Raw genomic sequence first — 25,325 nt, forward strand, 5'->3', positions numbered from 1 at the left:
TCCTGGACCGGGCTCGGTCTGCTCGCGCCCCTATTGCCAAACCCCGCGCGCTGTCGCGAGACTCGGGAGGGAGAGGACTTCCGGTTTGGGTCCGCCGGGGCCGTGTCGGCTCAGCGATGCGGTCGCGCCTCCTGTGGGGTGCTGTGCGGGGTCTCTGGGCGCGCCCGGCCGTGGCCCCGGCCCGCCGGCACCGGAGCTGCGGGGGCCTGCCGGTGGAGGAGCTGTTCGCCCGCGGCGGGCCCTTGCGCACCTTCCTGGAGCGCCAGGCGGAGTCTCAGTCCCAGTTGCAGGCCCCCAGGGGGCCTGAGCTGCTGGCCGTGGCCAAACTGCTGAGCGAGAAGGAGCGGGAGCTGCGGGAGACCGAGCCCTTGCTGCACGGTAAGGGCCGGGCCGAGGAATCGGGATGCAAAACATGCTCCTGACGCTCCGTCGGCATTTCCCACTGAGCCGCTGGCCGGGTATCTGCACTGTCCCCGAGTGTGAAGCTCTTCACTTAGTTGCAGCCCTTTTTGGTTTGGATCAGAGGCCAAGGCGTCGTGAAGTGCGTTTGGAGCCTAACCCCTCCTCTTTGAGCCCTTGTGTGCCATTGACACAGCCCCCCGCAGCGTTTCCCAAAGTGCGGTAAAAGGACCACCTGCAGTGGTGTCAGGGGAGACATAGGACTCCGAATCTGAGAAATGTGTGTTTTTAACAAGTTTCGCAAGTGACTAGCATGCATTCAGATCTGGGTGGAGCTTAAGTTTCTGTCTTTCTAGAAGCTCTCAGGGATGCCAGGCTACTGACTGGTTCATGGGCAATCCATTGGGTAGCAGGGCTCTGGGGGGAGGCGGGGGTCACGGTGTTATTTGGGGAAAGAGAATTAATTATAATACAGCTAAAAAGTGAGGACAGCCCTAACCGGTTTGGCTCAGTGGATAGAGCATCGGCCTGTGGACTGAAGGGTCCCAGGTTCCATTCTGGTCAAGGGCATGTGCCTTGGTGTCGGGCACATCCCCAGTAGGAGGTGTACAGGAGGCAGCTGATCGATGCTTCTCTCTCAGATGTTTCTAACTCTCTATCCCTCTCCCTTCCTCTCTGTAAAAAATCAATAAAATATATATATTTTTTTAAAAAGTGAGGACAGATATCTGAATAGACCTAAGTAGAGCAAGGAGAACTTCTTGGGAAGGCCTGTATGCATACTCCATGGACACAGACAATGGTGTGGTAAAGGCCTGGGGGGAGGCGTGGGGAGTGTGAGGTGGAGGGGGTTCATGGAGGAAAACGGGGACATCTGTAATACTTTCACAATGAAGATCAATTTAAAATAAAAAGAATAAAGGCCCACCCTTAGAGGATATAATGTAGTATAACCTTTATGGATCCTTTACCATACATACTCCAGGCTTTGCTTAGCTTTCTTGAGGTATTAACTCATCCAGTTCATATAACAAACTATACAGTAGGTCCTGTTAGCCTCATGACAGAGAAGGGGAACCTGAAGCATAGAGGTAAAATAAGCTTTTCAGGAATGGAGTTGGGATTGGAATGACTCCGGATCTCATGCTTTTAGTCACCGTACTCTTCCTTAAACCAAGGGAGAAGCGAGATTGTGGGAACTGGCAGGTTGTAAGGTGTTAATGTAAAAAACCATTGAAACCTGTAAAGAATTTTTGTGAGATTATTTGAGCCAAACTGTCCACATATGCTGGGAAGCAGAACCTCAACGAATTGAGATAGTGCTCCGGAGAATGGCGGGGTTACATTGGTATTTATACATTTCAATCAAAAGGAGGAACATAGGTGGGTTACATGAAATTCATTGGTGATAGATTAAGGAGGAGGGATAAGCAAAGCAGGGAAACCCCTGGGATCGGATAAAAAGTACAATGATGGACACATACTTAGGTGGGTGCAGGATAATTAACATGATAATGAAGGAATTTGTGGTCTCTGTCCTGGGACCCAGCACACCTGGTTGTGCCCCAGGGGCTCCAGATACAGGGAAGTCACAAGTTACCCAGACATTTCAAGGGTCTGTTATCATAGATGCAAAAAGACAGATAGGCTCAGTTAAGGTAAAGGTTGACCTTGTCAGTGAAGATACTGGCCCAGGACATAACTGCCCACCATAACTGCTTTTAGCTAAAGTTTAATTTCAGACCATCCTTTGTGGTTACTTTAGGTCTCCGAGTTTGCAAAACCTCCATGCAGGCCTCTCCTGAGCTTGTCAGGTCAGCATGTGGCCCCTTTCGTCCACAAAGGGGACCATCAAATACTAATGTAAAAAGGTTGATTTTATCCTGTTGGCAGAAGGGAGCCAGCAGAAGTTTTTAGATTGGGGAGTGAATGTTTAAAATAGATTTGTGGCTTAGGAAGCTGGATTTGTGGTGGCTTAGAAGTCAGCCTGGAATGAGGGTGAAGGTGACATGGACAGCAGTGTGAAGGCTCATGCAACAGTCAAGGTCAGAGTTAAGCAGAGTCCAAATTAAGTGATTTAAGAGAAACTAAAAGAATATTTGTTAATATGAATATTGCATGGAGGTAGAATTATAACGAAGTTCAAAAGCTTCTTTATATAGATTACCTTTTATTTATGCTTTCTTTTATCATCAGCAAAATATTTTTTAAAGCTACATGTTTATGAAAACGAATGCATAAAATGCTATTTTTAATTAATGGCAGTCATTAAAAGGACAAGACATTTTATTTTTCCCTTCAGCTACAGTAACAAAATTATTTCCTTAAATTCTGTTGGCAATTTAGCACTAATTAAGGAAAACTTAACCTACTATTGCCTTTATCTCTTAGATGAAAATGAAGACCTAAGGAAACTTGCAGAGAATGAAATAGCTTCTTGTCAAAAAGAAATCGCTCAATTGAAGCATCAGGTATAGTATTTATACAAAGAATAAAGTAGCATTAGTGCTATTATTTCTAAAGACCTTTATTAGATGTTAATAAAAACAACTTAGGACTTAATTAGTTTGTTAGTATTTAGAAATATAAACTGGTTTTTTTTTAAAGCCGGAAAAAGGTACTCCCTGTGGTCCTATTTTTAGCATACTAAAAGGATTTATAAAGCTCTGGCACAAGGATGAATGTTACATGAATAGGATTTGCCAGAAAGGCAAGGTAATATTGTTATTCTGTATCCTCTCTTTTGTTTATTTAAAAGATGAGGGTGAGATAGACTATGAGTAGAAGATTTAACAAATCATTTAACCTTTGTTAACCTCATTTTCCTTTACATGTAAAATGAGGGAATTGGACCAGGTCTTTGAAGGGCCTTTTCACTTCCAAAATTGCAAGTTTCTTTTCCACTTAAAGATTTTTTTAAAAATGCAATTTTTTTTCCTATCATGCTAGGCTGCACATTTCAAAAGGATAGATTCTTTTGCTTTCTTCACACAATAGTGTCCTACTCACAGCAGGTACTTAATCATTCACTGAATAGAGAACTGATGTAAAGTATACATGAACACCAAAAAAAAAAAAAAAAAAAAAACACCTGTAAGTGCTAGCTGAACCTTATAACATTTATAACATAGGTGGTAATATTAATATTTTTTAGAGATTATGCTTTTACGGTTCTAATTGGCAAGATGGTTGGAAGTAATCAGCAGTATTAAGTTTGCTTAGAGAAACTTTAAGTAAATTAAATATTTAAAATCCTGCTTCTAACCATTTGCCTCTTTCTCAAGTTTTGAGTAATGATTTATTATAGAAGGGGTGATATTTTTTTATTTACAGATTATCTTACTTCTGGTTCCCTCAGAAGAAACAGATGAAAATGATTTGATCCTGGAGGTAACTGCAGGAGTTGGGGGTCAGGAGGCAATGTTGTTTACTTCAGAGATGTTTGATATGTATCAGCAATATGCTGCTTTTAAAAGATGGCATTTTGAAACCCTGGAATATTTTCCAAGTGAAATAGGTCAGTGAACTGTTTAATTTGTTTGGGGAAAAGTGTAGAATTATCTACGTGTGTCCTAAGAAAAGGGTTGGAAAGACTAGGCTTTCAAATTTATTTGTGAGGATGCTTAAGTAGTCTTATGCTCATCATTTACCTAAATAAGTTTGAATGCAAATATACCAAGGGCCTAAAAAATGTTAGTCAATACTAACCACTGAATGACTGTCTTTTAAAAGTGGTATTTTAGACATGTTGAGTCAGTTAACACCATAAATCAGGGGTGGGCAAACTTTTTGACTCGAGGGCCACAATGGGTTCTTAAACTGGACCGGAGGGCCGGAACAAAAGCATGGATGGAGTGTTTGTGTGAACTAATATAAATTCAAAGTAAACATCATTACATAAAAGGGTACGGTCTTTTTTTTTTTTTTTAGTTTTATTCATTTCAAACGGGCTAGATCCGGCCCACGAGCCATAGTTTGCCCACGGCTGCCATAAATGCTTTAGGTTTAATAATCAGCAATAAATATATTACATATTAAAACACTATCATAGACTTGTTCAAGTTTTTCAGTATATTTTACCATCTATAGGTTGTTTTGTAGCTTTTTAAAATGTCTCAAGATGGTAGAAGTGATGGTCAAATGTTAATAAATGATAAGAATAAAAAAGGAATTGTGTTTTCCCAATACTTTGAAGGTGGGCTTCGACATGCATCTGCCAGCATTGGGGGTTCCGAGGCCTATAAGCACATGAAGTTCGAAGGAGGTGTGCACAGAGTTCAGAGAGTGCCAAAGACGGAGAAGCAAGGCCGCATTCACACCAGCACCATGACTGTGGCAATATTACCCCTACCCACTGAGGTGAGGCATCACAGTGCCCCTCCTTGGAATCGTGGGCCTAGCACAGTGCTTCGTCCCAGAGGAACACTCACTTGACTGGATTGTGCATCTCATTGTTGTATTTGGCCTTTTCACATATTTTGAGTTATTTTTGAGAATGTGGTATCTCAGTCCAATAAGTGTGATTTTATAACAGCCTGGAGGCCCAGTGCATGGGGAGTGGGCCTAAGCCGTTAGTTGGACATCTTTAGCGCTCCCGTCGCTCGCCAGCCGTGAGCCCGGCTCAGGGCTTCTGGCTGAGCGGTGCTCCCCCTGTGGGAGCGCACTGATGATCAGGGGGCAGCTCCTGCATTGAATGTCTGCCTCCTGGTGGTCAATGCGCATCATAGTGACCAGTCATTCTGCCTTTCTGTCGATGTGCATATTAGCCTTTTATTATATAGGATAGGACTAGAGGCCCAATGCATGAAATTCATGCAAGAGTAAGCCTTCCTTCCCCCGGCTGCCGGCACCAGCTTCCCTCCAGCTGCCAGCAGGCACCTGGGCTTCCCTTGAAGCCCCGGCTTCGTCCAGAAGGTCTTTGGGTCTAATTAGCATAGTACACTTTTATTATTATAGATGGGAAGAATTAAGGATGTATAAGTCATCAATTTGTGCACTGTCTATTAATTTTTCTCTACTGTGAAGTTTAAAGTAGTTATATTGAGACCATCTCTGCAGGAGAAATAGTATTAACCTAATTTAATTAGGGTTTAAGACTAATGATTTTTGCTTTGTGTTGATTGGTTCTCAGAGTATCAATAGCAAGAATCCTGTTTTAATAAGGTGACAATTTGACAATTACTACTTCATAACCCAGTCACATTAAAATGGAAACATATTCTTAAGTGTTCACAATGAGTATACTTTCTTCTTGAAAGGGTGAGGGCTAGGCCCTCCACCTTGCCCCAGGGTAAGGGCTAGGCCCTCCACCTTGCCCCAGGGTAAGTGCTCCATCTTACCTTGGCCACGTGCTTGGCAAGGAGCTCCTTCCCGGAAGTCTAAGCCTCTGCTAGCCACACCCAGGAACAAGACACAGACTTGTGCCTGGCCAATCGGCAGAGCACAGTCCTTTCTCCTCCCCTTCCTCCAACTCCCCCTATATAACCCGTCTCCACACAGAGTTATCTCTCTCTGCTTCCTGTCGCTGCGTCGGCAAGGTGGGGGAGCCGAGCTAGCTCGAATAAAGACTCTTATGCTTTTGCATCGGACTGGTGGCTCCCTGATGTGGTTTCTTGGGGATCCTGAAATCTGGGCATAACACTTCTCACAAAGAAATTTGTTTATATAATATTTGTGGTGGGCTGTTTCTGTTTCCCGAGACCCGCACGGGAAAACGACAGGTTCTTGAGCGGAGGAGCTGGGGATTAAGAAATTAAAGAAAGACCAAGACGCAGAAATAGAGTTTAAGCTGGGGCCAGGTGGGCGCCATCCTCTCTGATGGAGAGGCGGCAAAGCAGGGTGAGCCACACAGCAGGTTTATTTTTAAGGCCTAGATTTACATATCTAGTTCCGCCCCTGCCTGATTAACATGTCCAGCCTTATTGGGGAAGCATGTTCCCAGGGCGTGGCTGCCTATGCTCTGAGTTCAGCTGACAATAATAAGAAAATGCCTAGGTGCCTCCCAGGCGGCCCTCTACAAATATTTATAAAATAACTTAGTGAGGATGTTGTTTCACTTACATTCCTTCTGCTGAAAATAAATATTTGACTTGTCTTTCAAAATGAAGTAGGTATGATTTGAGAAGGAAGTTTAATTAAGGGTTTCTCTGTATTAATTTGGGGGTGGGGGGTGGGCGGGAGTGCTATTTGACTGTGTAACAGGAGCCATACGTAGATACTAATCATAATCACTTTGGCTCAAGCATCTTGGGGATGGAAGAGTTTTCCGGAACAGGTGGAAACTGAGGTCCATGTATCTAATTCTTCTAGCAACTTGTAGGGAAAAAGGGAGGGCCTATGGATGGTAGGATTCTTACTGGTAGGGTTGTAGACATGTCACAGAGTGGTCCACGGTTATTCATGAAACAGTTTCTTTAGTGCTTCTGGTGGTGATTCCCAGGACAGAGCATTAGCCTGACATCAGATCCCAGTGTCTTTATGAATTGAATCTTGGCTTGGCAATTTCCCTTTGCCTCTCCTCTGCCTCCAAAAATACTTAAGTCCTCCTTTAATTAAAATTAAACAAAATAAGCCTTTCCCATAGTTCCTAAGTTAGCATTGTTTTTTCCCTCTGCCAAAGTCTTCTTGAACTCAGAAATATTCGGCAAAATCTCATCTCAGCTCGAATACTTACATTTCTAATAATAACATAAGTTCTGCTGTTCATGTGATAAGAAGAGGATAATTTATAGAGAAGTCCAGTTTCTGAGGATTAGGGTTTGTTTTTATAGTATTTTGATCTGCTACTCTTCCAAAATGAAAAATTTAAAAAATGGTATCCTTCTAACTACCTTCTATTAAAATTAAACCTTCTAAATTTCGTAAGTTCTATACATATTTATATTTATGGCTATTTCATTCTTTTGAAGAGTTCATATATGTAATACTTTTAATCCCAAATTTCTCTCTTATGTACAGATTAATCTAGTGATTAATCCTAAAGACTTGAGAATTGATACTAAGCGAGCCAGTGGAGCTGGGGGGCAGCATGTAAATACCACCGACAGTGCTGTCCGGATAGTTCATCTTCCAACGGGTATGTATTTCTTCAACACAAAACATTGAAGAAAGAAATCAAATTCTGAATGACTTAATTTTTCACTGAAATAGATCCTTAATTACCAGAGGAATCTGTACTAAGGATTGTTATTAAATATTTGATTTATTTAGACTCCTTGGCTGAAACTCTGCAGAGTAGTTGCAAAGCCAGGAAGATGAGGGATGGATCTGAACCCAAGGAATTTCCATATTAGTGACAATGACGAGAAGGTGTGGATAGCCCTTCCAGGTAGCCTTCTCAGATTTATATTGAGTAGATATCACTATTTTAAAAATCCCCACAATATAGTCATTATCATGGATTCTTCTTTATAAGAAAACTAGAGGCTCGGTGCACGGGACTAGTGCACTGGGGGGGCGGGGGTCCTTTAGCCTAGCCTGTGCCCTCTCGCAGTCTGGGGCTCTCGCAGTCCAGGACCCCTGTTCCTTACCGCCTGCCTGCAGCAGAGGTGGCAGAGGCTCCTGACACCACTGCTGCGCTCGCCAGCCATGAGCCCAGCTCGCTGCTCCTTAACACTGCCTCAAAGGCGAAGAGGCTCCCACCACTGCCGCTGGGCTCGCCAGCAGTGAGCCCGGCTTCTGGCTGAGCAATGCTCTCCCTGTGGGAGTGCACTGACCACCAGGGGGCAGCTCCTGCATTGAGCATCTGCCCCCTGGTGGTCAGTGCATGTCATAGCGACCAGTTGTTCCACCGTTCGGTCGATTTGCATATTACACTTTTATTATATAGGATGCTCTAAATCACTAGTTTTTAGTTTTTGAAGGGAGAAGGACATGGATTCTTTTGAGGAAATGAAAGCTTGGATCCCCTACCTGGAAACATACATATATGCAAAGTTTTCCATATAATTTCAGGGTCTTCTTTCAATTAAGTTCATCCACAGACCACCAGGGGTTCTGAGTCTAGATAGTTAAGCAGTGGAGCTATATAAATACTTATTGGGCCTGCAGTATCTGTTAGGTAGAACTGTAGTGACTCACTTGTGACAAAGAGCAGATGAAGAGCAAACCTGAGTTATCTAGAAAGAATACAAGACTCTTACAGTGACCTATCTCAAACAGGTGTAAATCCCATTGACTAGTAGTGGTTGATGGGAAGGATAGTTTGATGTATTTTTCTTTTCTTAAATATGAGGAACTTCTCATGTTAAACCTTAAGACGATGTCTTACGTAATACATAGTATATAAACTAGAATAGAAAAAAAGGATGGAAATATTAAAAACATGAATAGTGATCTCTGGTAATGGGATTAACTTTTTAATATATTTGTTTCTGTGATGAGATTTTTTAAAATTGATACCTCGTTGAGGGTATGAAAAAATAATCCATATTAAATTATAAATTTTTTAATCATATTTGAGCATTTATTCCAATACTGCTGGCAGCATGGGGGAGCAGCAGGTCATCCACAAAAATCTGCTCTGCAACCTCTCCAAACCAGCTGCTTAGATAGGGTGGGACCAAGATTACACGGGGAAGTAGGCTCTGCAGGCTGGGGTGGGACGCCATTGTTTTGGCAACAGCCAGGCTAGAATATCCTTTCTTTAATTAGAATAAGGCAGTCATGGTTAACAGAACATGATTAATATTTCCCATAAACATAGCTAGTCCCCAATGTGCTATTTTTGCCCCTAACATTTATGCCACAAGAGCAGATAATCTATTGCTGCCCGATTCTCTGGAACTGCCTCCCTGATCTGGCTCAGCTCTTGATTTATCCCATCTGTAAGTCTAGAAGTGGCATTCAGGGCTTTTACCAAGCCAGCCAGGTCACTTCTACATTAAGGGAGCCCCACTACTAGCGTAACAAAAATGGTTAAAGCAGTATATTCAGCATGGCTCTACACAGATGGAGATCTTCGTTGCAATCCGGTGCCACGGCTGTGAGAAGGTCTCTTGGTTTGGATCATGTGATGTTTCTGGAGCATAAAAATGGTCATTCGTCCTAAGAAACAAGCCTTCTCCCCTCCCCTGCGCTGTTTGCAGGAATATATGAATAAGTAGTTACTTCACAAATCAGAAACTAACCAGCCAGCAGCTGGTAGTATGTCCATTACTTTCAGGGAGGGCGAAATTATCAGAACAATTCATATTGTAGTTATTAGATACTTAAAGACAATAACACAAATACCTGGTAAAAATCAGACATTCACCACAGGACGTTACTGCAGCAGCCTTTAGAAAAAACGTCCCTGCATCCTTTTCCCAGACAATGGGTCCCAACTTATAAAGGTCCCCTCTGTGACTTTCTTCCCAAAAGAATAGAATAGTTCTATATATTAGCAGTAGATGTCCCAACTCCTGCTAGGCAAAAGGTAAAGGTCCGTTCTTCATAGGTCCCTCCATTGCCAGCTTCAGAGCAGTTGGAGTGGTGAGATGCATGTCTCAGGGTCTTAATTTGTATTGTGTAGTATGTATGCCTTCAAAGTGGAAATACTTTGTGCTCTAGTTCACACTTAAATTTTGAGTTTTCTGATAACTATAAGTTGTTTAAGTCTTCCTTTTATATTAGAATCCTATTTGTCTCCTCATAAAGGAAGATGAAAAAGGATGAGAAGGAAAAGTATTCCTTAATAATAAAATGAAGATAATTTTTTTTTAATTAAAACTCTTCGATTCAGGTGTTGTTTCTGAATGCCAACAAGAGAGATCTCAACTGAAAAATAAAGAGATGGCTATGAAAAAGTTACGTGCAAAACTATACAGCATGCAGCTTGAAGAAGAAACAAGTAAAAGATACAATGCTAGAAAGATTCAGGTAAAACTGAAATGAAAATACTTTTAAAGGATAAACATTTAATTCTGTCTTTATAGTAATCTTATACCTAAGCTCTATTTTCTATATTCAAGGGTGTTTTTCTCAGACTTTTAATCACTTAACTAAAAACAGATGGATATATGGCGTCTCCATTCTAAAAATTATGGAAGATGGAAAGCGAACTGAACTTTCTTCCTATTATTTAACTACAGAGACATTTTACTCATACTGGTTTAATGGGAAATACATCACTTTGTCATCATTGAAGATAACTAAATTAATTCACAGAGATTATATATAGTTACCATTTGAATATCACTGTGCCACCCTTTATGTACACATCATCACTGTGTAGTAGGTATTATCTGTATTTTACAGATGGGGAAGCTAAAGTTGAAATAAATTGCCTTCAGTCCTAGAACACTGAAGTGGCACAGGATTCAGATACTAATTTGTCTGCCTGTAAAGCCCCTGTTATTTTTTCTCTATGTTCCCATGTTATATGAGGAGTCAGGTTAAAACTTGGTTCTTACATTATGTTTCAGATTATAAAATAGCAAGAGCTTAATTTCCAGGTATGTGAAATTTGTAGGTTTAGTTGCCATGAATTTAACTATATCTCGTATCTTTTTTTTATATATGTATAGATTGGAAGTAAAGGAAGGTCAGAGAAAATAAGGACATACAATTTTCCACAGAATCGTGTCACAGATCACAGAATAAACACGTCACTTCATGATCTTGAAACGTTTATGCAAGGAGAGTACCTACTGGATGAACTTGTACAGTCATTGAAAGACTATGCGGATTATGAATCGTTAGTAGAAATTATTTCCAAAAAACTTTAAATTGATTTGTTATTAAAGACTTTTACAACTAATGAAAAATTCTACTACAGCAAATCAGATTGTGTGTAAATAATCACCAATATTGTCTTGAAAAACATGAGTTAACAGAAGCAATATGCATATTTTTAAGAGTTTATGTAAATAAATCTTCTCTCAAAATGTGTTAGTAAAAATACACATACAATATAATCATGGCTCTGGCTATGTATTTTGGACCCCTTAAAAGAAATAGACAAAGGAAAGTCATTGTTTTATGTAAAATATTTAATGAATGATCAAAAATTGGTTTATTATAAAACACTTCAAACACATAGTAGAAATATGACAGTAAATACTGTATTAGTTAAGGTCTAGTCAGAAAACAAACCATACCATTAAATTTTTTTTGAGTGTTTTTACTGATTTTAGAGAGGAAAGGAGAGGGAAAGAGAGATAGAAACATCAATGGGAGAGAAATATCCATTGGCTGCCTCTGCACACCCCTTACTGGGGGTTGAGCAGGCAACCGGGCCATGTGCCCTGACTGGGCATCGAATCTGCAACCTCCTGGTGCATGGGATGGTGCTCAACCAACCGAACCTCACTGGCCAGGCCATACCATTACTTTTAATCGGGGTAATTGTGATAAAATGTTTTAGCCGATAATGGGATCAGCTATTGGGGAGAACTCATACACTAGGACTGAGGTTGTCCAAGGATAGGACACCCTTGGAAGGGGCTTCCCTTCCCCAAGGGGTCAAGGCAGGCCAGTGGGAGAGGGTGTGGCTCCAGCTCATTTGATGACAAAATTTCCCTGGGTCAGAGCTGGTAGGTTCCCACTGCCTCCCAAACAGAGCTGATTAAGTGTGCAGACGTCCATATCTGTATCCAGCATCATTTCAAATTAGCCCATTTTACACACCACCCCCTTACGTCATATCAAATTGCATATTTTTTTTACAAATAAATGCACCTGACTTAGCTTTCCCTGATTTTGTTTCTTATGCCATGGAAGGCTTCCTTCCTTTCCATTCTCTCCAGACACCCCCTACACTAGTGGTTCTTACCAACAGGCGATCTTACCTCATAAGGAACATCTGGCGATGTTTGGAGACAGTTAGCTACACAGGGGAGCACAGGCTAAGGAATGCTGCCGAATACCCTACAATGCGCAGGGCGGCCTGCAACAGAAGCATCTGGCCCAAACTGTCAGCAGTGCTGAGGCTGAGAAACCCTGTCCTACAAGTAACCCCACCGTTCTATAAGGAGTTCTACAACTAGACGTTTTCAACTACCCGACATTCCGTTATAGCTGTATTTTATATATGCTATCTCCTCCCCCTTGTATCCCATGATGCTCTTACTCAAAGATTATCTACTGAGCATTTCGTGTCTATTAGGGGACAGGCCCGGATAGTAAGCATGGGGACAGGTGCCATGTCCCAATTATTTTCACTCAATCCCGAAAGTCTCAGAAGTGGCAGACAATAAGAATTTGCTGGAAGAACAAAGGCAGTTCCCTCTTCACCTCATTTTGCACCTAAAAACTCACAGTCCTGACCGATGCTGATTATGTCAGCTCCCGGAAGGCCAGAACTTGAACTTCTTTTCCACCCTGCACCTCCCGCCCTCGCACCAGGGCCAGGCGTGTAATGGGAGACCCATGACTAAAAGTGCAGAATTTAAGGGATGCCCAACTGCTCCGCCTTCACTCTGCCGCCCTAATAAACGCTTCACTAATAAACTCTCCCACTTTAAATTAAAAAACAAAACAAGGAGATGCCAAATTTTTAGTAACCAAGAAAAATACTAACTCAACACAACATTCTAAAAAAAAAAAAGGTATGCAAAGAACTAGGACAGTGGTTCTCAACCTTCCTAATGCCGCGACCCTTTCATACAGTTCCTCATGTTGTGGTGACCCCCAACCATAAAAGTATTTTCGTTGCTACTTCATAACTGTAATGTTGCTACTGATATGAATCGTCATGTAAATATCTGATATGCAGGATGGTCTTAGGCGACCCCTGTGAAAGGGTCGTTAGACCCCAAAGGGGTCGCGACCCACAGGTTGAGAACCGCTGAACGAGGATGAACTAATCACAATTTTCCATCAACACCGCTCCACCCTGCAATGGCCTGACTCTCGGCCAGATGCCTCCCCACCCTGCCTCCCTCGGCACTTACCACGGACTTAACGCAGCGCTTACTAGAAGCCAAGTACTAACTCTCCCTGAGGCTGCAGAAAAGAAAAAAAAAAACAAAAAAACAAACCAACCAAAAAACCCACTAAAACTGCAAAACACAAGGATTCGGACGTTGAGTTTATATGATGTGGCTTCCTTGCGTGGCCGCCGGCGCGGAGTCCGGGGACGGCACTGTCCCTGCGTCAGGACACACTCAACAGCGACAATTAGCAGCAGCAGCGCACCTGTCACCCAGCCTCAGCCCCGGCTCCACCCCCGCCGTCCCCGGAAACCACGCTGGCCTGAGCCGCCCCCCCCGCGCGCGGCGATCACAACTCCCGGGGGCTATGACTTGGGAGCAGGATTACGGTCTCTCGCGCTTGGCCCTTGAAGGAAAGAAAGAAACATAACAAAACTAGATACAAGTTTAAAAAGCTCAGGGCCCGCACAAAACAATGGTGGCAGGAGAAAAAACAAAACAAAACAAACAACAGGCTTACAAGAAAGAAGTCCCTTCTTGCCTCCACCTCACACCGGCCGGAAGGACCCAGGAGGTCCCGGCTCCAGCCTCCCGCCGCCGCGGTGGCGGGACCAGATGCGCGCGCCCCGAGGACCCGCCCCCTGGCGCACGTCCCTCTCCTTCCCTCTGAGAATCGCGAGGGACCCAGCGCGCAGGCGTCAACCCGCCAACTCCGCAGCCACCGCCCGCCAAGCGCCTGCGCACCAGCGCTGGGCCGGAGGCGGGGCGAAGGCAGGAGGGAGAGAGGAGCGCGCCCAAATCCTAGAGAGGCGGGCTGAGGCGGGCTGGGGGGAGGGCTCGTCTTCCGGAAAGTCTGCGTTCCCGGACGACCAGAGGCGCCGCTCACCAACCTCCCGCACAGGAGAATGGCCGGAGAGAGCCGGCTACCCTGTGTCCCCATCGGAGACCTTCAGAGAGGAGCCGGCGCTACCATCGGGATGAGACCAGGACTCGCCGGAGGCCGGCTCCCACCGCCGAGGGCGGCTGGGCGCGCGGGCGCATGCGTGGTAGGCTCCCTCCACGTGCGGCTGGGCCGCGGCCTCCCCGCGCTCCGAGGCCCCGCCCCGGCCCCGCCCCCGGCCTCAGCATCCTTCCGGGCGCCGGGAGCCGGCCGGGAGGAGGGCGGGTCGGCCTCGCGGCTGGCCCCGCCTCGGCGGCCTTCCATTGGACTTGGGTGAGGCCGTCCCCGCCCACCGCCTTCCCATTGGGACGCGCGTGCAAGCGGCGCGTCCCATTGGGCTGTGCGAATTTGGGCACCAAATTCAAAGATTTTAAAAGTACCAGCTGGCGCCTTTTAAGAGATAGAGCTCGGTGCGGCTGCATCCCGCTCCTCTCATGGTGGCAGGTCGCGCACCTGAGGAGGACCCGGCGGCCACTGCCATGAGCCGGCGCGCCTGCAGCTGTTCCCCCTCCCGCTCTAGCTCCAGCTCCAGCTCCTGCAGCTGCAGCGCCGTGACAGCTCCCAGGCGCCCTGGCTCCTTGAATAGTGAGTGAAGGGAGAGGGCACGGGGAGGGGGTGCGGGTTCCAGGAGGGGTGCCGGCTCCAGGAAGGGTGCATGCCCAGGGGTGAGGGGATCCCACCCCGGAATCCGACCGTGCGGCCCCACGCTTGGACCCCGGCCGGGCGCCGGCGCGGGTCCCTGGGACCAGGAGGAAGAATGCGGCGTTCCGGGAAGGGGAGCCAGATGTGGCGAGGTGGGATGGCGGGCCCGGGCCCTGCCCGCCGCGCCGAGCCTGGACGCCAGCTCCGAGGGCGGTGCGGGTGGAGGCCTCCAGGGGCGCCCTTCTGCCCCTGGATGCGGTGCCTCCCCACCCGGCCGGAATGGGCGCCAAATGCCCCTCCCCTCCCCCACCGCCCCAGGGGCTCGGGCTCGGCGGGGCGGCCCCCAGGGCCTGGCCAGGTGTCTGCCCGGGTGCCTGACCCCGACTCCCCGAGCCCCCTTTCCACGTAGGGCCCGCGCCCCCGGATCCCGGGTCAGCCTCCCCGGGTTGGGCCACCTCAGCCTTGCTGGCGGGCGCGGGAGATCCTGCTCGCGGTTATCTCCCGCCTCCTCCACCACCGGCCCGCGCCCTCGGGGGCACCCCGCCGCCCCAGCATCTCCGGGGTCTCCCCCACCACTCCCGCCAAATACAGGGACCCCCCTCACGGAACCAAGCTCTCCAGGGGTGTCCGAGCAAAATCGTTCAAATTCTCTCTTTTTTTCCTTTACTCAGTAACTCAGTCTCAAGGCCCGGAATCAAAGGGAGAGAAGGAGAAAAAAAAACCACCACACTATTTTTTAGCACTAAACCATGGATTTGGCCATTTTGAGCTGATTTTGTGAGAATCTGTACTCCTGGAACACTAGGTTTTTATTACAAACTTGGATGGAATGGAAGGCGCTCAGATAAACGCTTATTTTTATTCTCTTTGTTGCTGTCTCTAAAAGAGATGGAAATGCACTTATTTTTAACTTAGAAATTACCAACGTTTTTTTAAGTAGCAATTTAATAGTGTGATATTTGGTGATCTCTGGAAGATGCCCATGTCTCTAGAAAAGGAATCTGGAATAGGAGAGAGAGAGGGGGAAAAAATACTTAATTGATCTTCAGATGGCTCCCTTGTGAAATGCTGAAGCTTGATGGCTTTACGTTTTTTGATTGTTTAATTACAATTGTCTCTTTACCATCTTACTCCTAAAGAGAATGTTTGCAATCCTCTTGAATTCTTTTCCTGTTTATAAATTCAGGGAAATGAAAATTTAAAATTTATTGTGTTCCAACTTTTTAAAAATTTTCTCTTAGGGATTATGGCTGATAGGCAGGTAATGGTAGCAAGGTTTGGGCCTCTTAAATTTTGGAACAGCCAGGCCTAGCGTTGGGCACATGGTGGCTGTCTTACGGGTACTGGAGATGGTAGAACTTAGTTATTTAACATTGGAATAGCTGCACAGATTTTTAACTAATGAATGTCAGATCTATAGTGAAAAGTTAAATAGGTTACCTTTTGAAAGTTAATAATATCTTTTTCATGACTGTACTCTAAATGAAAGGTTTAAAAAATGCAATATGTTGAATCTACCAACTCCAGGAGGTAGATATTAATAGCTCCGTTTTAGAGAAAATGAAAGACTAATTGAAAGTTCTAGGTCACAAAAGCTAGTCAAGGCTGAGCAAGGATTTTCATTTGAAACTGGATCTCATTCCTAGGACAAATATATAATCTGAAATGTATACATCTATCTGTCTGGGGTATTTTGCTACTTATAAAATGTTCATGATATACAGTAGGAAGGACATGAAGGGATTTGACTTAGAATAATGGGGTAATTAGACTTCTGTAGATTCTGTTGATTAGACCACATATGACAGGGACTGTGTCATAAGTTTAGTTCAGTTTTATTTTCTCACCCCTGTTTTATAGATGAGGAAAGAGTTAACTTCCTTAGTTTTCTCCAACTTGACAAATGACACTTTATAGCTTAGATCTTAAAACTTTGAACCCTAGGGTATTTTTTACTCCAGTTTCCTTCATTGTCCACATCTAACACATCAGCAAGCTCTGTTGACTTTTGACTTGACTTACCCTCCTCAGTAGATCTCATATCTTTTCATTTATCTTCATTTCCACTATGGCCATCCAGTCTCAAGTATCCAACTCTGAAATTTTCTGATACACATTCTAACTAGCCTCCCTGCTGCCACTTGTACTTCCTACAATCCATTTTCCACAGCTGCCATGATTCTTTACCTTTTTTTTTTTAATCCTCATCTGAGAATTTGATTTTAGAGAGAGAGAGAAACATCCATTGGTGCCTCCTGTTCCCACCTGACCAGGGATTGAACCCATAACCTAGGTATGTACCCAATCAACTAAGCCACCCAGCCAGGGCAGCTGCCATTATTTTTTAAAATGTAAACCAAAATATTTCTACTTAGAACCTTTCAAAGGCTCTTTATTACACAATGAATATAATTCATCCTACCCTAAAAATCCTATAGATCATTCTGCTTCTCCAACCTTACTTTTCAACCACCTAGCTCACTAAGTTGCAGTCTTACAGAACTTTCTATTACTTGAATACTCAACACTTGTCCTTGCTTCTAGTACTTACCTCTGTCTGTAACTCAGATCTTCACAAGGTTTTCAGCTCTCAGAATGTCACCTCCAAAAGATTTCTCTCCACACCAGGTCACTAAGTAGGATTAGATGAATGAACGAAGTGTCGGAACTAGACTTTGAACCTCATCCATCTGATTTCAAGAGGTCATGAAACCTTGTGATATTTTTCTCCTTTCTAAATACTCAAATCAATTATATAAATACATATATTTCCCCATATTGTTTAGGGATATTTGGCTTGGTCATTGGAAAGCACTGAACTAGTTGAAAGACCAGGAATTAGCTTTTTACACAGTCTGCTTTCAGGTTCCTTTCATATAAAAGTGGTACTTTTTATTTTTTAGTATTGTTAAAGTATATTACATAGTTTTACATTTTAAAACTAAATCTACAACTAGCATCTAGATTCTGGAACCAATAAAATGAACTAGAGCTTCTTGGAGAAATAACGGATTCTAAGGCTAGAAAGTAAGGAAAGTTCCAAAAACAAGAACAGTGGAAGTGTGTCTGATGGACATGAACTTACAGTGGCAAAGCTGGAACAATCCCTGTTACTGGGTTCTAAAGACAAGCAGGAGAACAGTGCCTTTGGAAAGAGTGAATGAAGAGTTTCTGAAGTACAATTTTAGGCCTCTTCCCTTTAGGCAGCTAAACAAAGTAAAAACTGTCTTTATAGGTGACTTCTACAGATTAAATACGGCCATGTGTAAATTATACTTAACTTTTTACTTGAGACAAAAATATCTCTCTTGGAATATTTTACTTTTTCTGGGTGGAAGAGAAGCACTCAGAATAATTCATTCAAGTTAGGGTTAATTGGAGGGGGTTTAAGATGTGTATACTCTTTATTTACTTATGTCCCAAACTCTTAGCTTAAATCTAAATTTTAGGATTTAGTACAAGGTTTATGGAGTCCTAGAGCACATACTATGTCTTCCAATGTGTTAATCATTTGGAATTTAAAGAGTCCCTACCTACAATGTTACTCTCTATCAGCATGTCCTTTGGTGCTTTAACTTAAAGGTTTTGCTCTAAATAAAAATGGTAAAATTGTTATAACGATCTTAACCAATATTTGGTGTAAACATACTGACTGGTATATTCATTTACTCATAAGATAAGTTGTTAGCTACTTATGATTGGGGAGAGTAGATGGGAAGTAAACTTGAAGCATATGCTCTTCATACACTGTGCCCTCAATAATGCTCAGCAGTTTTTCTGAACCCATTACTACATTCCTTCCCAATATAGTGCCCCTGCTCACACTCTCTGAGTGCCCTTTCCAGCCTCTATTGCCTGACAAAATCCTAATCATTTCAAGCAGTGGTTCTCAACTGGATAATGGGGGAGACTTTGCTGCCACTGCCTTCCCACCATTCCCAAAATTTGGCAATAACTGGTGACGAGACAGTTTTCATAATCTTACCTAAGGGGTAGGGGCTGTGAATGGCATCAGATGGGTAAAAGCTGCTAAGTATCCTACAATGCATGGGACAGCCCTCAACAATGATGAATTATCTTGTCCAAAGGTCAGTAGTGTACAACTTTGAGAATGCCTGATTTAAAGATATTTTTAACTGATTTCTAAGGCCTTTGGCTGATGGTACAAGTGTTGACTTTTTTGAGTTATGCTTAAGTAAAGCTGACTAGTGTCATTTCAAGTCCATGGTATAAACACTGATTCTAAAAGTATTTGATACTATAAGGGTATCTCTGACCTGAGACCCCAGTCTTGATGCCTCACATCTCCTTATTTTTTCTATAAGCACAGATATCTGTTAAATAGTCCCTCTTTCACTATTTTTTACTCAGTCAATATAGATTCTAAAAGTCAAATGTAGTTAGCTATACAGGTCTAAGAGCAATCTGTTTTGAAGTACCCTTTTAAGAATAAGATATGTATATATAAAATAATATTTCCTCATATTGTCACATTTCCATAATTAAACTTTGATAACTTCACAGCCACTTAGGCAATACACAGAGCTAAGAGATACAAAGTAATTAAATATTATATCCCATTTTAAATAGTAAGGATGTGTTGAAATTTTGTTATTAAGAAGTAAATATGTTATGTTCTTTTTATAGGTTGCAAAGAAACTTCTGTTCTTTCTATCAAAATGAAGTATGATTTTAACTATAACCATGTTCATTCTGGAGTTAAGCTGGTAAAACCGGATGACAGTGGAAGGCTAGGTTCCTACACTTCTGCATGTTTGGAAAGTTCTAATAAAGACTGCATTAAAGACTATGAAAGGCTATCAGATATTGGGTCACCTATTGTGAGCCCCAGGATTGTAGAACTTGAAACTGAGAACAAACCCTTGCATAACAAGGAAAATCAACATGTGCAACCAACACTTAATAGATCGAATGAAATAGAAGAACTAGAAACCAATGGACCTTATGAAGACAGTGGCTATTTTTCGTTTTCCCAAAAGAGTATCCTGGATGAACAGGAAGAGGCTAGCCTTTCCCTAGAAGAAAATTGCAATGGCAGTCCACAGTCTTGTCTACCTCAGACTCAAAGCCCAGACCAATATCCCAACAAAAACTTGATGCCAGCTCTTCATTTTGCAAAAGTTGTTTGTTCAACATTAAAAAAGAGTTCCAGACGGAATCATAAAATAGATTGGGAGAAGCTAAAGGAGTATGATGTAGGTTTTCGACTACAGAATATAATTGGCAGAAAAATGGGCCTAGAATATGTAGATATTCTCAGTGAACTCTTTCGAAGGGGACTCAGACATCTCTTAGCAAATATTTTAACACAGCTCAGCGATATGGACTTAATCAAGTAAGTATTGTTGCTCTGAGTATTCGTATAATACACTAATGCAAATTATTTTTGTTAGATTGGGATCTTTTTTTCTCTGGGTTCTGAAATTTCTGTTCTGTAAGCTACATCTTTCTGGCTTAAGTATAAAACAATGTCTAGTTCTAGTGTACAGGTGTAATAAGCATTGTGACTTATTGCAGTTGAAATATGAGATGATTTCTGGTCTCTTAGGCCATTTAAGTGTTCAGAAGTACTCTTTGCAAGTGTTTTACACTGGTCTTTATAAAACATGTAGCTAAAGCAAAACAGATAAGTAAATATTGATTTTTATTGGCTAGCTTCTTAAGGGATAATCAACATCACAAGTTGATTGCTACTAATAACAGTGTGTCCTTAAGCACTTTAAAATCTGTCTACAACGTTTACCAAATAGCTAACAGATAGTAGGCAGTGGCTGCTTACTTGATGTTTGCAGATAACGTGGAAAAAAATCCTATATAATAAAAGCCTAATATGCGAAGTGTCCGGTCAACCAGTCGGCCGTTCAACCAATCAAAGCGTAATATGCTAATACTATGCTAAGGCCGCTCAACTGCTCGCTATGACATGCAATGACCACCAAGGGGTAGACTGTTGACCAGTCGTTATGATGTGCACTGACCACCAGGAGGCAGACAGTTGACTGGTCAACCAGTCACTATGACGTGAAGTGACCACCAGGGGGAAGATGCTCCGACTGGTAGGTTAGCTTGCTGCTGGGGTCCAGCCGATTGGGACTGAGGGAGACAGGCCGGACACACCCTGGAGCCCTCCCGTGGCCCCTCCCTGGCTGGCCAATCTCCCGCATCCCTCCCCAGTCCCAGTAATGCATTGGTGGGGTCCCTTGGCCTGGCTGTGCCCTCCCGCAATCCGGGACTCCTCAAGGGATGTTGGAGAGCCAGTTTCGGCCTGATCCCACAGGTTAGGTCCAGGGACCCCACCGATGCACGAATTTGTGCACTGGGCCTCTAGTGAAATATAAATTAGTAGTGTTTAAGCCTGGATGCACATAGAATTACTTGATAGGCAACTTTTTTTAAAATACAGAACTCTGTTTCCTATCTTAGGCCAATTAAACCCAAATGCTAAGCATGAGGTATCCTTAAATCTTAAGTGCCCTGGGCAATTCTAATAATGTAAAGTTATATTTAAGAAACCGTGCTAATAAAAATTTCTTTTTGCACATTAATGTTTCCATAGTATATTCATCTGAGCTCTTTGTGATGCTTTAATTGTGTATTTCATAACCATTTATTTTTCCAGTGTGTCTAAAGTGAGCACAACTTGGAAGAAGATTCTAGAAGATGATAAGCGAGCATTGCAGTTGTACAATAAAGCAATACAAAGAGTTACTGTAAGTCTTTGCAGTTAATGTTTTCAGTATAATATACAGTAGCTAGTGATTTTTACCATTAGAAATAGAAGGGGGAAATTAGAAAAGATAACAGGTAATCTGGAAATCTGTTACATTCAAAAAGCAATTCAACCTTTACTAGAACTCATTATAAAATTTATATGGAAAGGGTAAGGAATCCCACTTCAATTGTTTAGTCCTAAAAATGGAATGTCCGAAGGGAAAATTACTCAGTTCTCAGTGTGTGTTGATCATACAGCTAATATAGGTTGCCATTTTGTGTGTATTTTTTTAGTTACCTGATATATAGTAAATTATTTATATACTGAAGATTCTTAATATAGAAGAGAATTAATTTACTTTCAAAAATTTTTCAAGATCAACACCTATAATACTTAACAATAAAAATAAATTTAAAAAAATACTTCAAGATCAATATATATTTCAGACTGAAGAGTGGGCAGACTTAGGTCCAAATTTTGGTGCTGCTACTTATTAGCTGTGTTGCTCTAGGTTAGTATTGCTTTCATTCTCCATGTTTAATTTCTTTTTTTTTTTTCATGTTTAATTTCTTTATCAATAAGCTGGTGTTAATGGAAAATTTTCTAACCTAAAAGGTGGTATTGAATCTTCATGACACTACAGTGATATTTAAGCATGACTATTGCCCTCTGCTGTTGGAAGGAAGAATTACTGTTCTGGCAGAACTTTAGAAATCATGTATTCAATGCTATATAGACTAAGCATGTCAAATGCTCACATTTTGGTTTGTAATTTCTGTCGATAATTTAGTTATTAGCCTTTAAATGTTTATGTGAATACTTATGTGTGGCTGTTTTTTTTAAGCATGTGTAGGTAAATTGAAATCCTATTTTTTTTTTTTTTTTAATTAGGAAAAGAACATTAAGTTTTCATCACATGCTTTAACCAGAGAATATGGTATGTTTAGAACTGCATTAGCTTCTGTTCAAAAATCAGCAGCCCAGACTCCCCTCAAAAATGATGCTCAAGACAAGTTATCAGATCCAGCTGATAAGAAAGGTTCTACTTATAGTTGGCACAGTGAATTCTCTGAGGTAATTTTTTTGTTTATCGATAAGTTAGAGTCGTATGGGGTATTTATTGTTAAGAGGATTTTAGAGTAGTGGTTCTCAACTTTCCTAATGCCACAACCCTTTAATACAGTTACTCATGTTGTGACCCCCAATTTCATTGTTACATATTAAACATAATTAAAGCATAGTGATTAATCACAAAAACAATATGTAATTATATATGTGTTTTCTGATGGTCTTAGGCGACCCCTGTGAAAGGGTCGTTTGACCCCCCAAAGGGGTCGTGACCCACAGGTTGAGAACTGCTGGTTTAAAGTAAGAAAGGGAGAACTTTAAATTTAATCATTGCATAATTAGAACTATTATTGGAGACCTAATCTTCTGTACCCTTCATTCTACTCCCAAAAGTGTTAGAAATTAAGAAACCATTTCATAACTCAAGTAATATATTGGGAAAGTACAGAGATGCCTTTCTGTGATAAAAATAAGATACATTTGGCATTGTTAGACAGTTTAGTGATGTTGAAATCTAATTAAGAAATACTAAGAAAATAATGGAGACTCTTGATTTTAAAGTTCTTTGCTATCTAAGCAGAACAGGGCCAACTTTTCAGAAATTCAGGGCCTCCTATTAAACCTTCACATCACTGGGTAATGTGTATTACAAAAGTTCTCACATGGATAATTTTGCAAACAACTTAAAAATCATAGTTAAAAGAGTATATGTTTTGAAATAAAATGTTGACCTCATTTGTTGGTCAATAAATACAAATTTTATGTAATGAAATTTAGCATTCTCTCTGTTACTCTGATGCCTGATTATAATGTAAGTTTATTCCAAATCATTTTTTGAGCATCTGCTATCTTACTGGTACTGCATAGATAAGAAAACAGGGTAGTAACCTTCATAGCCTTATAATCTAGACCAGGGGTGGGCAAACTTTGACTCGAGGGCCACAATGGGTTCTTAAACTGGACCGGAGGGCCGGAACAAAAGCATGGATGGAGTGTTTGTGTGAACTAATATAAATTCAAAGTAAACATCATTACATAAAAGGGTACTTTTTGTTTGTTTGTTTGTTTGATTTTTTAGTTTTATTCATTTCAAGCGGGCCGTAGTTTGCCCACGGCTGATCTAGAATAAAAAATAGCTACATTACAGAAAAAGTATGTAATATAATAGGCACTTTAAGAAAACCAGACTAGAGGTAAAAGTGCAGCCAACCTCTGAGTGATACTAGGGAAATGTCACAGAAAAGGTGCCTATTAAGTCAGGCATTGACGTGTGAGTAGCATTCATGAAGGAAAAGAACATATTTAAAATAGCGTTGGGGAATTACTACTGAACCGGCTGATAATATCTCTCGCTCATTGATAATATCAGGGCGAGGGTCCTTTGGGGAAAGGAGGAGTTCTCTTATGTGTCACATTGGTTTTTTATGCCCGTATTGGGGTGGGTACAGAGGTGCCATTCTTGTTTTTCCGAAGTTACATTCAATTCAGTATTTACTAAAATTTGTTTGTGGATTTTCTTAATAGGTTGCCAAGACATTGAAAAAGAATGAAAGCCTCAAAGCCTGTATTCGCTGTAATTCACCTGCAAAATATGATTGCTATTTACAGAGGGCAATCTGCAACAGAGAAGGCTGTGGGTTTGATTATTGTACAAGATGTCTGTGTAATTATCATACCACCAAAGACTGTTCGAATGGCAAGTCTCTAAAAGCCAGTTGTAAAATGGCTCCTCTGCCTGGTACTAAGAAAAGCAAGCAGAATTTACGACGATTGTGACATCTTATTAATATCTGTTATAGCTGATTATGAAGGTTAGTCAGAAAATGTTAGGTTTTAATTTAAAAAATTAGTAAGAATATTGTGATTTTCAATTTTATGTTGAATTGAGTACCCGGCAAGGGATTTCTGCCCCCCTTCTAAGTGGAGGATGCAAACCTCTTAAAATATTTTATAATTTAATGTGAAAAAGTTCAAAGTTCTCAGCATAAATCAGGAAATTTAAATATTTTAAGAAAAAAAAATTGTCACCTTATATTTGTTTTAGAGATAAAATAAAATTGAATGTTTTAATAAAGGAGCTCATGTAATTTTACCTACACAATCTTACCTAAATTTTGTTTACCATCTATTAGTATTTGAGACATTTTATTTGCCTTAGCAAATTGATGTCTTTTGAAGTAGCAAGTCTGGAGTCTTAATTTAAATGTTTTGTCACATTTCTTTAATGTCTTTTTCAGTGTGTATATTTCCATGTGTCCTTTGTGAAATCCTGTTTGCTTTGATATGTAAAGTCTGTATGTTTTAATATTTTTGTAAATATGTAAATATTTCTATTTTTATGTGAAGAAAATAAATGATTTGTATATATATGTAAAAATAAATTTTGTCCTGTTATGAATAAAATTATCACAAATTTAATAAATGTGAACTTTTATATGTCTTACCTGGTAGAAGGGCTTTAATTTTTTTTAGAATGCAGATTTGTTGGTCTTTCAGCATTTGCATGTCTAAAAACATTTCATCTTTTTTAGTATGGAGAATTTATTATGTGCCAAATGTCTTTTTCTTCTTTATCAACCGCCCCCAGTAAGTCCCTGTAATTCCATCCCCTAATATCCTTAGCTTCTGGCATTCACTAATCAACTTTCTGTCTATAGTTACCTATTCTGAACATATTACATAGGTGAAAGTA

At 41.6% G+C, this 25,325-nt stretch overlaps 2 protein-coding genes across 3 annotated transcripts; both read left to right on the forward strand.

Moving 5' to 3' along the window:
• The first annotated feature begins 64 nt into the window (after positions 1-64).
• On the forward strand, positions 65-11,159 carry MTRF1L (mitochondrial translation release factor 1 like). Its single transcript, XM_070417445.1, has 7 exons — positions 65-378; positions 2,791-2,870; positions 3,733-3,916; positions 4,595-4,758; positions 7,357-7,474; positions 10,121-10,257; positions 10,905-11,159. Exons 1-7 carry the CDS (start codon positions 117-119, stop codon positions 11,103-11,105), a joined length of 1,146 nt encoding a protein of 381 aa, XP_070273546.1. The 5' UTR covers positions 65-116; the 3' UTR covers positions 11,106-11,159.
• A 3,116-nt stretch (positions 11,160-14,275) lies between these two features.
• On the forward strand, positions 14,276-25,002 carry FBXO5 (F-box protein 5). 2 transcript variants are annotated; one of them, XM_070419182.1, is made up of 5 exons: positions 14,276-14,296; positions 19,480-20,188; positions 21,473-21,563; positions 22,457-22,639; positions 24,158-25,002. In XM_070419182.1, exons 1-5 carry the CDS (start codon positions 14,290-14,292, stop codon positions 24,407-24,409), a joined length of 1,242 nt encoding a protein of 413 aa, XP_070275283.1. In that variant the 5' UTR covers positions 14,276-14,289; the 3' UTR covers positions 24,410-25,002. The 2 variants fall into 2 exon arrangements, with proteins under 2 accessions (XP_070275283.1, XP_070275282.1); XM_070419181.1 differs by lacking the exon at positions 14,276-14,296 and adding an exon at positions 14,649-14,775.
• The last annotated feature ends 323 nt before the right edge of the window (positions 25,003-25,325 follow it).

This window comes from Myotis yumanensis, unplaced genomic scaffold (genome assembly GCF_028538775.1).
Source record: "Myotis yumanensis isolate MYYU_CA2020_CCGP unplaced genomic scaffold, mMyoYum1.0.hap1 SCAF_6, whole genome shotgun sequence".
NCBI lineage: Eukaryota > Metazoa > Chordata > Mammalia > Chiroptera > Vespertilionidae > Myotis > Myotis yumanensis.

Excerpts from the sequence above, each read along its gene's own strand:
- MTRF1L (XM_070417445.1), top strand. The coding sequence starts at position 117 with ATGCGGTCGCGCCTCCTGTGGGGTGCTGTGCGGGGTCTCTGGGCGCGC. Across the intron at positions 7,475-10,120 it reads GATAGTTCATCTTCCAACGG|GTGTTGTTTCTGAATGCCAA; the intron begins GTATGTATTTCT and ends TCTTCGATTCAG. Across the intron at positions 10,258-10,904 it reads ACAATGCTAGAAAGATTCAG|ATTGGAAGTAAAGGAAGGTC; the intron begins GTAAAACTGAAA and ends ATATATGTATAG.
- FBXO5 (XM_070419181.1), top strand. The coding sequence starts at position 14,670 with ATGAGCCGGCGCGCCTGCAGCTGTTCCCCCTCCCGCTCTAGCTCCAGC. Across the intron at positions 14,776-19,479 it reads GCGCCCTGGCTCCTTGAATA|GTTGCAAAGAAACTTCTGTT; the intron begins GTGAGTGAAGGG and ends TTCTTTTTATAG. Across the intron at positions 20,189-21,472 it reads AGCGATATGGACTTAATCAA|TGTGTCTAAAGTGAGCACAA; the intron begins GTAAGTATTGTT and ends TTATTTTTCCAG.